General features: G+C 36.2%; 1 protein-coding gene across 1 annotated transcript in view; it reads left to right on the forward strand.

Moving 5' to 3' along the window:
* VWA8 (von Willebrand factor A domain containing 8) overlaps nucleotides 1–14,582 on the forward strand; it is a 381,934-nt gene that overhangs the window by 163,669 nt on the left and 203,683 nt on the right. Inside the window, exon 21 of the mRNA XM_049778742.1 lies at nucleotides 6,808–6,884. Within this exon, the coding sequence (XP_049634699.1) occupies nucleotides 6,808–6,884 (77 nt within the window). The remainder of the gene's footprint in view (nucleotides 1–6,807; nucleotides 6,885–14,582) is intronic.

The following is a 14,582-nucleotide window of genomic DNA, read 5'->3' on the forward strand; positions in this document are numbered from 1 at the left end:
TATGGGACACCGGGATTTGAACCAACCACCTTTGGTCCTGGATTGGCTGCTTGCAAGGCAAACACCGCTGTGCTATCTCTCCGGGCCCTCATTTCATTCTCTTTATCACTCCTTTGACTTCTCTCAGGACTACTAGCCACTTCGCCAGCCTACAGTTATCCATTTTTATAGGTGCTTCTTTATGCCTGAAAAATTCCCCTGCCTTCTTCTGTTTGCTTCTTAAATTTCTAGATAGCTCAGTTTAACATTTACTTTCAGTGGTGTCATTCCCCTTAGGTTAAATCTTCAGACATCTTATAGGCCCTACATTATATTATTAACTAATCTGGGTTTCCTACAACATTGTACAGTATAAATTTGATCAGCTGGTATAGCTACTATTTAAGTTGTATTTTTTCAACTGATGCCTAACTAGAACCTAATACTAGTACCTAATAAAATAATTATTGAATGAGACAGGGAAGGGAGGGAGTGGGAGAATGTTGGCTCTTTTTGTAAGTGAAATTATGTTAGGTCATTTGTAAAACTTGTCCGGGTTTTGCAAGTTTATAACTCATCACAGATTCTGTTATTATTCTAATAGTATCAACAGAGTTTATGTTTACTAGAATTTTTATCTCTTTTCTACTATGCTCCAATCCTCTAAATTCATAAATTGGACAAATATCTATTGGGTGCATTTTTGGTGTCAAGCTCTGGCTAGTACTTATGTGTTTATTTAATGTATGCATTATGTTGAGCTGTAGATATGTAGTCAGAAGCAGGCCTGGGTCCTACACCTCTGGCAATTAGAGTTTACAAAACAGTGGGTAAGAGAAGCATTAAATAAGTCATCACTCATAAATTTATGCTTGGAAATGGAAAATACAGCATAGTAAAGGAACCGAGGTAATCCAGATGGTCTCAGGTCCTTCAGATGATTCAAATTAGTGTGGGAGATGTAAGAGGGGGCTCTGTGAGACAGTGAATTATGATAAAAAGAATAAGAATAGCTGGGAACTCCTTAAGAAGAATCTGCAAATGCAGAGACCCTGAAAGGTCTCTTTCAAGGGCTTGGAATATTCATGTGTGAAAGTAATTGAGAGTGACGGGAACGTAATTTATGAGAATGGCATAGATTGGCTAAGGAGACAGGTAGATTATGTAGGACCTTCCAGGTCAGGATAGATTTACCAAGTTAATGCTAAAGGGAGTGAGTACTTATTGAGTAGATGGAAGCAGGTGAATGACATGACCTCTTTGTTGTTGTTGTTGTTGTTGTTGTTGTTGTTGTTAGGCATATTATTCATGTTGCAATGTGGAAAATATGTTCTATATACCATGAGTTAATAAAAAGATTGAGATGTAGTCATCTTAATCTTCTCATAGGGGGACCATCTGGAAACCTACCCCCTGGATATTTCAGTGGAATCCGCAGATGAAAATCATATACAGGAAGGGAGACAAAACATAAGTCTAGGGGGCCATGATCAGGAAAAGGTGAGATACACTGATCTAGATTTTTGCTCTTCACTGTATGGTCTGAGGCCAGCAGCATTGGTGTCAACTGGAAATGTGGCTGAAATGTAGAATCTTAGGCTCCTTCTAATGCCCAATGAATCGATCTTTATTTTAATAGTATCTTAAAGGCAATTCATTTAGCAAGACAGAAAAGCACTATTATTCTAGATAATGGAAGATCTTACTTTGGTTTAAAATAATTTCAAAGATAATTGACTGTTTTAAGATATATTTTGCAGATAAAATGTGAATGGACTCAGAGAGAAAGAGAGAGAGAGATACAGAGAGAGCAACAGACATGCAGTGTCATGAATTCATTTACAAACATCTTTGTCTGCATTGTGCCAGTGGTGTATGCTCTGGGGACACAGTGATGAACAAAATAAACTCATTTGAAACCTCATATTTCTAGTGATGAGAGAAGGACAATATGCAAGTAGACAAATATTAAGTGGTAGTAAGTAAAATTATAAGGTTAGATTTTTCTGTTCTTCTCTTAACCTTTTCCTTTTTCTTTTATTTAGGTGGGGGAAGATCTGGGGGGACGTGGGGTTTGGGGAAGATTGGGTCATACTTGGCTCTGTTCAGGGCTTACTCCTGGTTCTGTTCTTAGAGATTACTACTTGAACCTTTCATATGTTTTTATTTAAGAAATTACATAGAGGGGGCCAGAGCGGTGGCATAAGTGGTAGGGCATTTGCCTTGTACATGCTAACCTAAGATGGATCACACCCCGGCATCCCATATGGTCCCCTAAGACAGGAGCGATTTCTTTTTTTTTTTTAATTCTTAAATAATATTTTTTACTTAAACACCTTGGTTACAAACATGATTGTGGTTGTGTTTCAGTCATATTAGAGGATACCCCCCATCACTAGCGCAACATTCCCACCACCAATGTCCCAAATATCCCTCCTCCCCCACCCCACCCCCACCTGTACTCTAGACAGGCTTTCTATTTCCCTCATACATTCTCATTGTTAGGATAGTTTGCAATGTAGTTATTTCTCTACCTAAACTCATCACTCTTTATGGTGAGGTTCATGAAGTGGCTATAACTTCCAGCCCTCCTCTCTTTTGTCTCTGAAAATTATTGCAAGAATGTCTTTCATTTTTCTTAAAACCCATAGATGAGTGAGACCATTCTGCATCTTTCTCTCTCTCTCTGACTTATTTCACTCAGCATAATAGATTCCATGTACATCCATGTATAGGAAAATTTCATGACTTCATCTCTCCAAGACAGGAGTGATTTCTGAATGCATAATCAGGAGTAACTCCTGAGTATCACTGGGTGTGGCCCAGAAACAAACAAACAAAATTACATAGAGAAGAGTTTTGTTTCTCCTCATTCTTTAATATCTATTTTATTAGTAAGTTATGTCTATTTTACCTGCAAAAAAAACTGGAATCATGCTTATCCATTTTATCCTCTAATGATTAGAGGTCCTCAAACTTTTTAAACAGGGGCCAGTTCACTGTCCCTCAGACCATTGGAAGGCTGGACTATAATAAAAACAGAAACTATGAACAAATTTCTATTTTTATGCACACTGTATATATCTTTTTTTTGGTTCTTGGGTCACATCCAGCAGGGCTCAGGGGTTACTCCTAGCTCTGTGCTCAGAAATCGCCCCTGGCAGGCCCCAGGGACCATATGGGATGCTGGGATTCGAACCACCATCCTTCAGGATGTAAGGCAAATGCCCCATCTTTAGGCTATCTCTCTGGCCCTGCATATATCTTATTTTGAAGTGAAGAAACAAAATGGGAACAAATACAATATGTGTACCACAGGCCGTAATTTGAAGACCACTGCATGGTCTAATCCAAGTCTCACACTCTCTCACTTGAACTCATGCAATAGCATTTCAGTGTGTCTCCTAGTTTTTATTCTAGCCCCTCCCTTGAAAACCACTCGTCACTTTTAAACCAAAGTTACCTCTCTATTATTTGCATAAGTTCATGTCAGTTTTGAAGTGAAACTTTAGTAAAATATCTCCCTACCACAACTCACTTCTTCTTGACTTGCAAGTCCCTATTTGAACAGATGTTGCTTAATGCTTTATGTCTTTATATCATGTGTTCTCTTTGTCCTCACAATTCTTGAACACTGGCTGTTCCTTAAATATCTTAAGCTTCTTCCCACTTTAGAGAATCAGTCATTGCAACTCTTCTGGAAATCCCCCTTTCATAATCTTCCTAGTGCTGGCTTCTTGTCAACCAGAATTTAGATAAAAATGACCTAAGAAAGAATATTTACTTATAACTTAGTATTAAATCACAGTCCATTAAATATTACCTCACATCTTAATTCTAGAATAGCATTTGATCATTTCTTTATATATCTTACTACCATATTCTAATCAACCTTAAATATTTTTATCTCCTTGCTTATAGAATAGAAGCTCCATAAGCAGAAGCCTTATCTCTCTTATTAATTGCTATCACTTCTGGCACATTCTATAACTCAATAATCTTTATGTTGAATGAATAAATAAGTCCCAAGATACCAATCTCTCCTCTTGTCAGTATATATTTGCATATTATTGCAGTAGCAATGTTCTTTAACCAATCTTTATTTTCTACTTGATTCATAAAGGTACAATAGATTTTAATCGCCTGTTACTGTCTGTTTATGATTTATGCATTTAGTTATATATTTAATTGCTTTATGGACCACACCTAGAAGTATTCAGGCTTATTACTGGCTTTGTGCTCAGGGTTCACTCCTGGTGGGGCTTGAGAGATATCTATCACATGCAAGGCAAGTACCCTACCCACTGTACTATATCTCTAGCCCCGCTCTATAAAGTAGTTCATAATTATTCTGGTCTCCTTGACCCCTCTTAACTTTATTATTATATGTGATATTTAATAGACCAAAGAGAAGAGGTTCTCATGCTGTTAGAACCCATATCAATTAATTACTACTGACTTACCTACATTAGTAACTTGCCATTTAATCTTTAAGTATTGCCTCTCCTTGAGAATTGTGAATGATAGTTTCTAATATGCCCTTACATTATTTAGTTTGGAGCAACTATCAGTATTGGGGCAGAAAAAAAAATGATGTTCTTATACTTACTCTTCAAGGGGAGTCAACAATGATCATGACAGTGGTTTTCCCAGGGTAGGCTTATCCATTACACTCTGCATAACCCTGGAATTATCTCATTGTGGAAAGCTCAACTGCATAATTTGTGGTGGTTGGTACTGCATTCATGATCTCTCCTGATACTGTTAGGATTAAAGGAGAGGCTGGAGTGATAGTATAGTGTGCAGTATGTTTACCTTGCACACAGCCAACCTGGGTTCAATTCCCTGGTATCACATATAGTTCCCCAAGACCATTAGTAGTAATTCTTGAGTGTGAGTGCTGAGCCAGGAGTAACCTGAGCACCACCAGGTGTACCCCCAAAATAAAAAAATACAATGAATAAATATTTAATTGATCTAAGTCTTCATCCTTTTGAAGCCATTTGCACAAGATATTTGAGTAATAAAATACTAACAATAGTGCCCATTTACTTTACTTAATTTCTGCTCTTCCTAGTGATATCATGTGCATAATTACTTATTTTGGATGGATTCCTAGGAGTAGAAAACAAGATCATTTGAGACCTATATTACCTAAGTATGTAACTATAGTTCTAAACCATAAATAGTATAATCCATGATATAGAGACAGAAAGTAAAAGTATCAGAATAAGAAAGATCAGGTTTTAAATCCTGGACTAAACTGTGATTAGAGTGTCAACATATTGCTTAATTTTACCAATCCTTTGTTTCTTAATTTGTGAGCTTGGAAGAATCATCATATTTACCTCCTGACATTCATTATTAAATGAAATAATAAAAATAGATGAAGCCTCACATAGTATAAAAATAAATAATATTTATTGCTATAATATGATGTAGAACTCAGCTTCTTAAGCCTCTTTCTGCTACTCACTGGTTATAGTAGAACATTTTACTTGTTAGTGAAAATTTTTAAATGGACAAAAACATTGCAATGCATTTTCTTTTTCCATACTAGCCAGATACTTTCTATGCAAGTACATTTTTATAGGATTTTTCAAATACAAGTATTTTATAGCAATAAAAATTTGAAAGTAAAGATTTCTTTTTTGCTCAACACCAGAATTAGGGGAAGTAGAAGAATAAGGAAGTTAATGGTATTTTTATGTATTTTAATGTCAATAAAATGTTAATATCAATTTCTTATGATCAAATTTATCATAGCTTCCCCCAAATACATAAAAAGTTCACAGTTTTAAATTATAAAAAAGTGAAAAAAATATAGTCAGAAGCTCTGTTTGGTCCATCTTTAATATAAAATTGTAGACATTTTTTTTTCTGCAAGGCAAATATGTGTGGCAAAAGTCTAAGCTCCCTCTTCTTTTCAGTCATAGACCCTGGCAGATGGAGAGTGCAAAGTTCCTTCATCCCCTAAGCACCCACAAATCTGGTTCATGCTCCTGGGAGGGGATCCTAATCTCACATTTGGTCAGATATAGCAGCAGATGAAAAACCTGCCATCTCAGAGCCCTGAGAAGACTTTAGCCACTAGTTTTGGAAGAAAACCCTGCAGCAAAATCAACCTTTCTTCTTCCAGTTGGGGAACTCACATGAGAGAATGGATGGGTTCCATTTATAACAGTCTGTCTCTCTTACAAAAGATAGTAACTCTCAGCATGAGTGGGTGGTAAGGGAATGAGGGCATGTCTAAGAAGAGCACATATAGTTAAGATGTATTACAAAACCTTGGTTATAATTTTAAGTTTCTATGGTTTTAAAAGACTGGACAGTGGGATACAAAGAAAAGAAATAAGTATTTGACTCAAAGAAGTGCAGCATTTTATATTTATGTTTCTGTAGCTGAAAACCATAGTACGTAGAACTAATTAGAAAAATCATTCTCATATTTGATTACCTTTTTTCTTTGTTTATTTGATCATCTTTTATGCTTTTAATTAAGGCATAAATTGATCATTTATTTTTATTTCTAAATTCCAGTGTAAAATGATATAACAGAAAAAATTATAGATGGCTGAAAATAAGAATGTCCTTATAAGTAAGAGGAGCTGTGTGTAGAGATGCTGTGTATATATGTGTACATACATATATATTATATACATATATATTTGCTACTTAGATTTTGATTACAGTAAACAAAAGCAGTACAGCTTTAGAGAAATCAAAGGTTTTACTACTTTGACAACCTTCTAAAGGTTTTGATAAAAACTGTTTTGTTTTACCTCCAGAGAAGCCTGTTTTTGATTAATGCTTTCTATGTAATTACAGGGTGTAGGGAAGAACAAGATCGTTGATAGATTCCTTCACTTACTCAACAGACCCCGAGAATACATCCAGCTTCACAGGTAAGAAAGTAAGACTCAAAACCTCTCATTATCTGGTTTGAGTAATTATTCTTCCAATACAATTTAAAAAACACTTTCTTAAAGACCCATTTTGTAAAGTAATGTTATTTCTGTTCTGTGTTCTCTATCCTATCTTTAAAAAATAAGATCATGCAAAATTTCTCCCTTTCTTTTATTTATTTGTTTTGTTTTGTTTTTTTTTTTTTTTTGGGCCATACCAGCAGTATTAAAGAATTACTCATGGCAGGCACAGAGGACCATATGGGGTGCTGAGGGTTGAACTCAGGTCATCTGCATGCAATGCAAATGCCCCACCCACTGTGTTATTGCTCTGAACATGCAAAATTCATTTTTTAAATGACTGGATTGTTGTGTATTAATGGCAATAAAAATGTTGTGTACTGGGGCCAGAGAGATAGCATGGAGGTAAGGTGTTTGCCTTTCATGTAGGAGGTCATCAGTTCGAATCCCGGCATCCCATATGGTCCCCCGTGCCTGCCAGGAGCAATTTCCGAGCAGACAGCCAGGAGTAACCCCTGAGCACTGCCGGGTGTGACCCAAAAAACACACACACAAATGTGTGTGTAATGTTCAGAGTGATGAACATTACATTCTAAGAACAGAGTTCATCAACCTAAAGATTCTTAAAAGAGAAGAAATAGATGTAAAGGCTGAACCAGCTCTTAGAGGAAGCTAAAGTGGTGTTTCATACAAAGCAACAAACTTTTTTTTTTAATTTTTTTATTTAAACAAATTTATTACATACATGATTGTGTTTGGGTTTCAGTCATGTAAAGAACACCACTCATCACCAGTGCAACATTCCCATCACCAGTGTCCCAAATCTCCCTCCTCCCCACCCAATCCCCAGCTGTATTCTAGACAGGCTTTCTATTTCCCTCGTACATTCTCATTATTAGGATAGTTTGAAACTTAGTTACTTCTCTAACTAAACTCATCCCTGTTTGTGATGAGCTTCATGAGGTGAGCTGTAACTTCCAGCTCTTTTCTCTTTTGTGTCTGAAAGTTATCATTGCAAGAATGTCTCTCATTTTTCTTAAAACCCATAGATGAGTGAGACCATTCTGCGTTTCTCTCTCTCTATCTCTATCTCTCTGACTTATTTCACTCAGCATAATAGATTCCATGTACATCCATGTATAGGAAAATTTCATGACTTCATCTCTCCTGACAGCTGCATAATATTCCATTGTGTATATTAACCACAGTTTCTTTAGCCATTCACCTGTTGAAGGGTATCTTGGCTGTTTCCAGAGTCTTGCTATGGTAAATAGTGCCGCATGAATATAGGTGTAAGGAAGGGATTTTTGTATTGTATTTTTGTGTTCCTAGGGTATATTCCTAGGAGTGATATAGCTGGGTTGTATGGGAGCTCGACAAAGCAACAAACTTTATGCACCTCAGGTATGAGATACAGAACTCAAAAATATAGATATAAATTATTGACTTTCTTGTAAACTGCGGATTACTTAGTTTTGTGTTATCAGAGTGTTTAAGGAAAAGTTATGATTAACTTTTTATCAGATGAGTAGATTTTCTCAATAGCAAGTATTTTGCATATGTAATTTAAAAATATAAACAGTAGGTACACTGAAAGAGGCATTGACAAGGGTAATTCTTAAGTGCAGAACAAGGAATAATTCCTGAGCATCATCAGATATAGCTCTAAAACAATCAATCAATCAATCAATCAATCAAAATAGGTCATGGTTCTGGAGTGGTAATAAAGCAGGGAGGACATTTGCCTTGCACCCAATAACACTGGGTTCAATTCCCTACATCCCATATGGTCCCCTAATCACTGCCAGGAGTAATTGCTATATGAAGATCCAGGAGTACTTGAGTACTTGAGCCTTGAGCACTACAGATGTACCCTTCTCTCCAAAAAAGCAAAAATAATTTTTTTGTTTGTTTTTGGGCCACACCAAGAATCCAGAATGCTGGAGATTAAACCAGGGTCAGCCGCATACAAGGCAAATTCCCTATTCACTGTTTTGTCACTCTGGCCACAAAAATTTTATTTTTTTATTTTAATTTTTTCCTCAATGTTCATACAACTGTTTGATCTTGGTACCATCCATTTCCCCCCTCAATTTATTTATTTTTTACATATTTTTTTTAAATTGAAACCTAACTACAGACATGTTTGTAATCACGGCTTAAATACATATAGTGCTTAAAATATATAAGAAAATAAATTAAAAATAAATCTTCAGTCCATTTTCCTTTTTCCTCCCTCTCTTCTTTTCCTTCTTATTTCTCTTACTCTTCTTCTTCCTACTCTTCTTCCTCCTCTTCTTCCTCTTTCTCTTCTACCTCCTCCTCCTCTTCTTTTTCTTTCTCCTCCTCTTTATTTTCTTTTTCCTCTTCCCCTTCCTCTTTTCTTGTCTTCTTTTTCTTCTCTTTTCCTTCTTCCTTTCTCCTATTCTTCTCTTTTTCCTCTTCCACTTCCTCCTCCTCCACTTTTTTCTTTCTCTTCCTTTTTTTAATTCTTTTTCCCCTTCTTCCCCCTCTTCTTCCTCTTCCTCCTCTTCTCACACTTTCTCCAAATCTTCTTCTCTAATATTCTCTTCCTGAGTCTCTGGGACTCCAATGATTCCAATGTTGTTTCTGTTGAGTTTATCAAAGACTTCTATTTTTATCTGTTTCATTCATTTTTGAGTAGTTTATTCATTGTCCGATCATTTGCTTTAAGGTTCTTTTCCAATCTCTTCTGTTGTATGGAGTTGTTCTGCATCCTCTGGCTCACTGACCCCTTCCTCAGCTGATATTACTCCTTTGAAGAAGCTTTACATTGAGGTGTTCATTTCATTTACTGAGTTTTTCAGACCTTTTATTTCAGTCGTAAGTTCTGTCATTATGGTTTGCTCAGATCGATCTATGCTTGCTTTGAGTTCTTTGAGCATCCTCCATATTAATACTCTAAACTCCTTATCTGAGAGGCTTTTCGGGTCATCATGCATTGTTTCCCCATTGCAACACTTGTATAGTGGTTTTCACTATGTGATGTGCTAGGTTTGTGGATTAGAAGATGCCTGCGGCCACGGAGCAAAGAGGAGCGGCTCCACCTTATTGGGTAGGGCCTTTACCGGGTTTGGGCCCTGGAGATTGTGTTCGATGGGGTCTTCTTGGCTGTCGTGGGCAGAAAAGCAGATAGGGAGCAAGGCAGTAGTCTTTTATAATGGCTCTCCTGTGCTCAATCACATGGCAGGGTCAGCACCCACCTTATTGGGTGGGGCCCTTACTGGGTTTGGGCCCTGCAGATTGTGTTCTATGGGGTCTTCTTGGCTGTCTTGGGCAGAAAAGCCAGTATTTTCAAATAAAATAGAAGTATATTTCCCAAATTTGTTTGACTCAAATCCACAAATTTAGGAATCTCAGTGAACTTCAAGTGGGGGTTCATTAATAATAAATGAAAATTATGAAAAGTACAATTATGTTATGGAAAATTCAAAGGAAAAATTTTAAACTGACAGTCAAAAGCATTACTTTGGAAAGAAAATGATAAAAATGTCAGCTGAATTTTTATGGGATATAAATACACACCTCAGTTCACTGAATGTTTAAGTGTCAAGAGAAAATCAGCTTTTTTAAATAGTCTGTTTGGGGCCAGACAGTACAGCAGATACAGCATGTGACCAAACTAGGTTCTGTACTCAACACCATATATGGTCCACCAACCAGTGCCAGGAGCTATCCCTGACTACCACCAGGTAAGCCCCCACAAAACAAGCAAACAACAAAGTAGCCTATTTGGGACAGGCAAATAGTATTTGAATTAAAGAGTTTTTGCCTTGCATCAACAAACCCTGGTTTGATTCCCCACACTACATGGTCTCCCTGAACATCCCAAGAAATAATCACCACCTGAAGACAGAACCAGGAATAGCTCCTGAGCACTGATGGGCATGACCTCAACCCCCTCCCCAAATGATAATAAAAAGATTATCAAAAGTATTCAAAAATAAAGACATTTTTATATTAAAATGTATGTAAGACTTACAATTAGAGATGCTTATATTTAAGTTCTTAGGAAAAGACTAGCAAATAGAAATGATTGAAACTTGTTAATATATAAAATGTTTAATCTATCATAACTAAGTAGTTATGGATATAGTAGGATATAGTAGGAATAGGATGATTACCATTTCAAATGAAGTGTACAAATGCTTTTATTTGTAGCATAAGGAAAATTACATATGATAATTTTAGTCTAATAAACAAGAATTTTATAAGATATCCTTTTTTCTTCTTCCTTTTCAGTCTCTTTTGTTTTCTTTGTGTTCTTCCAGAGATTGAATTCAGGTCTCATACACATAAGGAAAGTTGCTCTACTGCTGAGCCAATGTCTTGGTCATTTTATAAAATTGAAGCAACTATTCATTTATAATGTGCAAAGTATAATGTGTCACACTCAACTATATTGCAGCCATCTATGAAAAACTCACATTTAACTTACATTTAAGGATGAAAAACTAAATACTTTCTTTCTATGGTTTTCTTTCTATGATTGGAAAGCAAGTCTATTTTTTATTCTACATATGCTGGAAGTCTTAACCAATGTAATAGTCAGTGGCATACATGCTGAAATAGACAAAGTTAAACTGCCTTTTAAAAAAGCCATATCGTGATTTCTTACTTTATCATTTCCTACCTTTTTATTTTAATTTTAATTTGTTGCCATTGATATGAGTGAGAGTTTTTCCAGGGATGATTTATGTGAGGTGGGGAGGAGAGAGGTCATAACCCTGAGGAAGGAATCTACCACTTTCTTTCTCCCTACCTTTGACACCCTGGGAGTAGCTAAATCTTGTACTGATAAGGGAAGTCAGTACTAGACTTTATCCAGGTCTGTAACCCAACCTCCCAGAAAAGAATTTTAGGAAGAAATGAGAGTGAAGTAAAAATAGATTTTATTTGGCGATATTGAGGAGAATGGGGGAGAGGATAAAAAAGAGAGTATTGCACTCAAGAGAAAGCAGGTCCTTTTCCAAAGGTGGAAAGAGCCCTGGTACAAATCTCAGGGTGAAATTTCGTAGGAAAGTTCATATCTCAAGAGGGGAGATGCAGGAAATATGTGCATGCAGACACCATGTGCATGGGCTGGAAACACACATGTGTACCTTCCTTTGTTCCAAGTTCACTTTTATAGGATTTCCTCAATATACTTCTTGTGGGCTTTCTACAGAGTCTGTTGCTAAGGTGGTTGCCAGGGGGTGAGTATTGAGGGTAATTGATGATCTTGACATTCCATGCTTGGCCTTTAATTTCTTCTCTTTGTGGGGGTCTACCCTGCTCTGGGCTGCAGCTTGGTGAAACTGTCAGTGACAACTGACTCCTCCAATCTCTTCTCTTGGTTTTATAACGTCCCCAGAATGTTTACCATCTCTCAAGGATTCCTGGCTGTCTTAATAATTCATTGCCTTGTGAGGGCCCTTCCCTGCCTGCTTGCAATGATTGCTTTTTTAAAACTTTAGTTTATTATTGTTCAGGTGCATTGTTACAGTAGTTTGAGCTATACCCAGCGGTGCTCAGGGATTACTTCTGGCTCTGCACTCAGAAATTACTCCTGGTAAGCTCGGGAAACACATAGGATGCTGGAGATCGACCGCAGGTTGGCCACATGAAAGACAAATACTTACTCACTGTACTCACTCTGGCCCTGATATTAGGAATTTTAAAATATTGTTAAAACTATGAAACATTAATGAGTTTCCAGGAATTAGACTGACATTTTCACTAATTTAAATGTTAGGAGTTTTTTCTTTATTATATACAAGTTTAGGGCTCTAACATTTAAAAATTTAAATGATTTAAAAATTATGTTTCAAAATGATTTAAATGATTTAAAAATTAAATTTAAAAAGAAATTCAAAAATTTCTTATAGAAAAACGTGTTTTAAAGGCATAAAAATAGAAATTAAAACGTTTATAGTCTTTCTAATGTATGGATCTTTACTTACCTCTTGTTTATTTCAGATCTCCTTTAATGGGATCTAAATGTAATGGTCAAATAATAAACCATCTAAATAATTAGTCACACAGTGCTTGCTTCAGCAGCACATATAATAATCAGTCACACCTAATTTATTTTATGGATGTTATTCCAACAAAATAACTATGAACCACTCAAAACATAATCTTGATAAGCAAAACCATCACCAAACATTTAGGGATAAAACAAATAACCATTGTACTTTAACTATGACCATCTCATGCTTTAATAATCAAAACTCATAAAATAAGCAAACCAGATAAATTATGATTTTAAATTATGGTTTTAATCAAGATGTTGTCCTAAGGATATAATGTAAGCAGTTTGAAAGATAATAATTTTTATGGTATATTTTTCGAATAGAAGAGATTATTCTGGCTTGCATTTATGAACTGCATCTATTTACGTGTGTTCAAAATGTTTTGTTAATTTGGCTTGTTAACTGCTTTAGTTAAATTTCCTCCACTGATAAAAATATACTTTGTATTAAAGTTATTATTAATTTCAGGGGCCTTAATTATTTCTGTTAATAGAATATTTTCCCCATTAATTCCCTTTTGTATGTGAAGGACAATGACAGCACAAGTACAGTCATTGCAACCTACTGGTGAAGGAGTTGTACATTTTATGACTGAAACTCAACTATGAACATGTTTGTAATCATGTTGCTTAAAAAAAAAGACATTATTAGAAATAAAAAGAAAGCAATCAAGGCTGGAGCGATGGCACAGCCGTAGGGTGTTTGCCTTGCATGTGGCCTGCATCCCATATGGTTCCCCCAAGTCAGTAGCAATTTCTGAGTGCAGAGCCAGGAGTAACCCCTGCATGTCACTGTGTGTGGCCCCCAAACAAAAATAAACAAAAAAAGAAAACAATCATTACAACCTGTTTTTGCTGTGATTTTGTTTTATAATAGTGATACCCATTATATGTTTTCAGGTCCTCCAACTTCTTTTCTATTTTTTTGTTTTGTTTTGTTTTTGGGCCACACCGGTGACACTCAGGGGTTACTCCTGGCTATGTGCTCAGAAATCACTCCTGGCTGGGGGACCATATGGGATGCCGGGGTATCAAACCACGGTCTGGCCTGGGCTAGCATGGGCAAGGCAGATGCCTTACCCCTTGTGCCACCACTCCAGCCCCCAACTTCTTTTCTAGTTGGATTTTTCATGTAAGTTGAGCATATTTTTACTGGACTACTCTCTGTCCTTACAATACCTGACTTGTATTCATACTTAACTTTATTCTCCATTTATAGCAGCCACTACTACTTCTCCTTAATTCTTCGTGATTTGGCCTATAGTTACTCTTATACAGAATATTTTCTCATTATCATTCTGGATATACTCTTCCTTCCTCTGAAATTCCTTAGGACTAAAATCATAATATTATGGTACAAAGATTATGGATGTTAGTGAGCTAGGACTGTAGCATACCTATAGAGTGTTTGCCTTGTTTGTATGAGGTCTGAGCTCAATGCCCAACAAAACAGAGAGGATAGGATATTAGTCGATGAGAGAATTATAAAAAGGACCAGCTACAGTGTCTGGCATATTACCCTAAGATTATTTCACTCAGCTCTACATTATAGTTAATTTATATAGCTTATTTCCATTTTTTCCTTTTAGTCATATCTTTCCCAATTAGGGGGATTTTCTTTTTTGTTTTTATTTTGCTTTTTT

This window comes from Suncus etruscus, chromosome 8 (genome assembly GCF_024139225.1).
Source record: "Suncus etruscus isolate mSunEtr1 chromosome 8, mSunEtr1.pri.cur, whole genome shotgun sequence".
NCBI classification, from domain to species: Eukaryota; Metazoa; Chordata; class Mammalia; order Eulipotyphla; family Soricidae; genus Suncus; species Suncus etruscus.